At 61.6% G+C, this 1,028-nt stretch overlaps 1 protein-coding gene across 1 annotated transcript in view; it reads left to right on the top strand.

The window, feature by feature from the left end:
* Positions 1 to 921, top strand: part of LOC104291820 (bromodomain-containing protein 2-like) — a 4,735-nt gene extending 3,814 nt beyond the window's left edge. The window contains 4 exon segments of the mRNA XM_009891112.1: positions 1 to 13; positions 189 to 493; positions 581 to 703; positions 791 to 921. The exon segment at positions 1 to 13 is cut by the window's left edge and continues 226 nt beyond it. Of these exon segments, the coding sequence (XP_009889414.1) occupies positions 1 to 13; positions 189 to 493; positions 581 to 703; positions 791 to 921 (572 nt within the window).
* Positions 922 to 1,028: the final 107 nt, after the last annotated feature.

Raw genomic sequence — 1,028 nt, 5'->3', positions numbered from 1 at the left:
GGTGTGGAGGGGTGTGGCGGCGGCGGTGATGACTCTTCCCCCGGCGGAGCGACCGTGGCGAGGAAGCGATCAGAACAAGCCAAACCCCGTCTGAGCGCTGCCAACCCCTCACGCGGGTTTTGGCAGTGGGTGGGAGGGATTTCTGCAGCATCCCCATGACGCCGCCATGCCGTTTTTTCTCCCGGCAGGAACTCGAAGAAGGCGGCGAAAACGGCGTTGCCGCCTCCTCCAGCTCTCTACGATTCGGAAGAGGAGGAAGAGAGCAAACCCATGACCTACGACGAGAAGCGTCAGTTGAGTTTGGACATCAACAAGCTGCCGGGCGAGAAACTGGGGCGGGTGGTGCACATCATCCAGTCGCGGGAGCCCTCCCTGCGCGACTCCAACCCCGAGGAGATCGAGATCGATTTCGAGACCCTCAAACCCTCCACCCTACGGGAACTGGAGCGCTACGTCCTCTCCTGCCTGCGGAAAAAACCTCGCAAGCCCTACAGCGAAAGTGAGCGCCACCAGGAGGGTTTTTGGGGGGGGTTTTTAGGGGTCTTGAGCCCCAACTGAGCCTCCCCTCTTCTCCCCGCAGCCATGAAGAAGCCGGTGGGGAAGACGAAAGAGGAGCTGGCGCTGGAGAAGAAGCGGGAGCTGGAGAAGAGGCTGCAGGATGTCAGCGGTCAACTCAACTCCACCAAGAAGCCCCCAAAGAAGGGTGAGTGCCACCGCGGTGGTCGCGGCGCTGCCGCATCGCGTTCTCCCCCCTTTTTCACCACCTGAACCTCCTGCCCTGTCCTCGCAGCCAGCGAAAAACCCGAATCGGCTCAACAAGTCGCCGTCTCCCGCCTCAGCGCTTCCAGTTCCAGTTCGGATTCCAGCAGCTCCAGTTCCAGTTCGTCTTCTTCAGACACCAGCGATTCGGATTCGGGATAAGTGGAGGGGGGAGGGGGGGCCCTCAAGATTTTTTTTCCCCCCCACCACACACCTTCTCCGACGTGGTCTCGGGCGGAACGCGGGCAGGTTCGGAAGAGGCTCTGCCG

The sequence above is a fragment of the Charadrius vociferus genome, unplaced genomic scaffold (genome assembly GCF_000708025.1).
Source record: "Charadrius vociferus isolate BGI_N301 unplaced genomic scaffold, ASM70802v2 scaffold2619, whole genome shotgun sequence".
Lineage (NCBI taxonomy): Eukaryota > Metazoa > Chordata > Aves > Charadriiformes > Charadriidae > Charadrius > Charadrius vociferus.
This window is presented reverse-complemented; position numbering and strand designations above follow the sequence as displayed.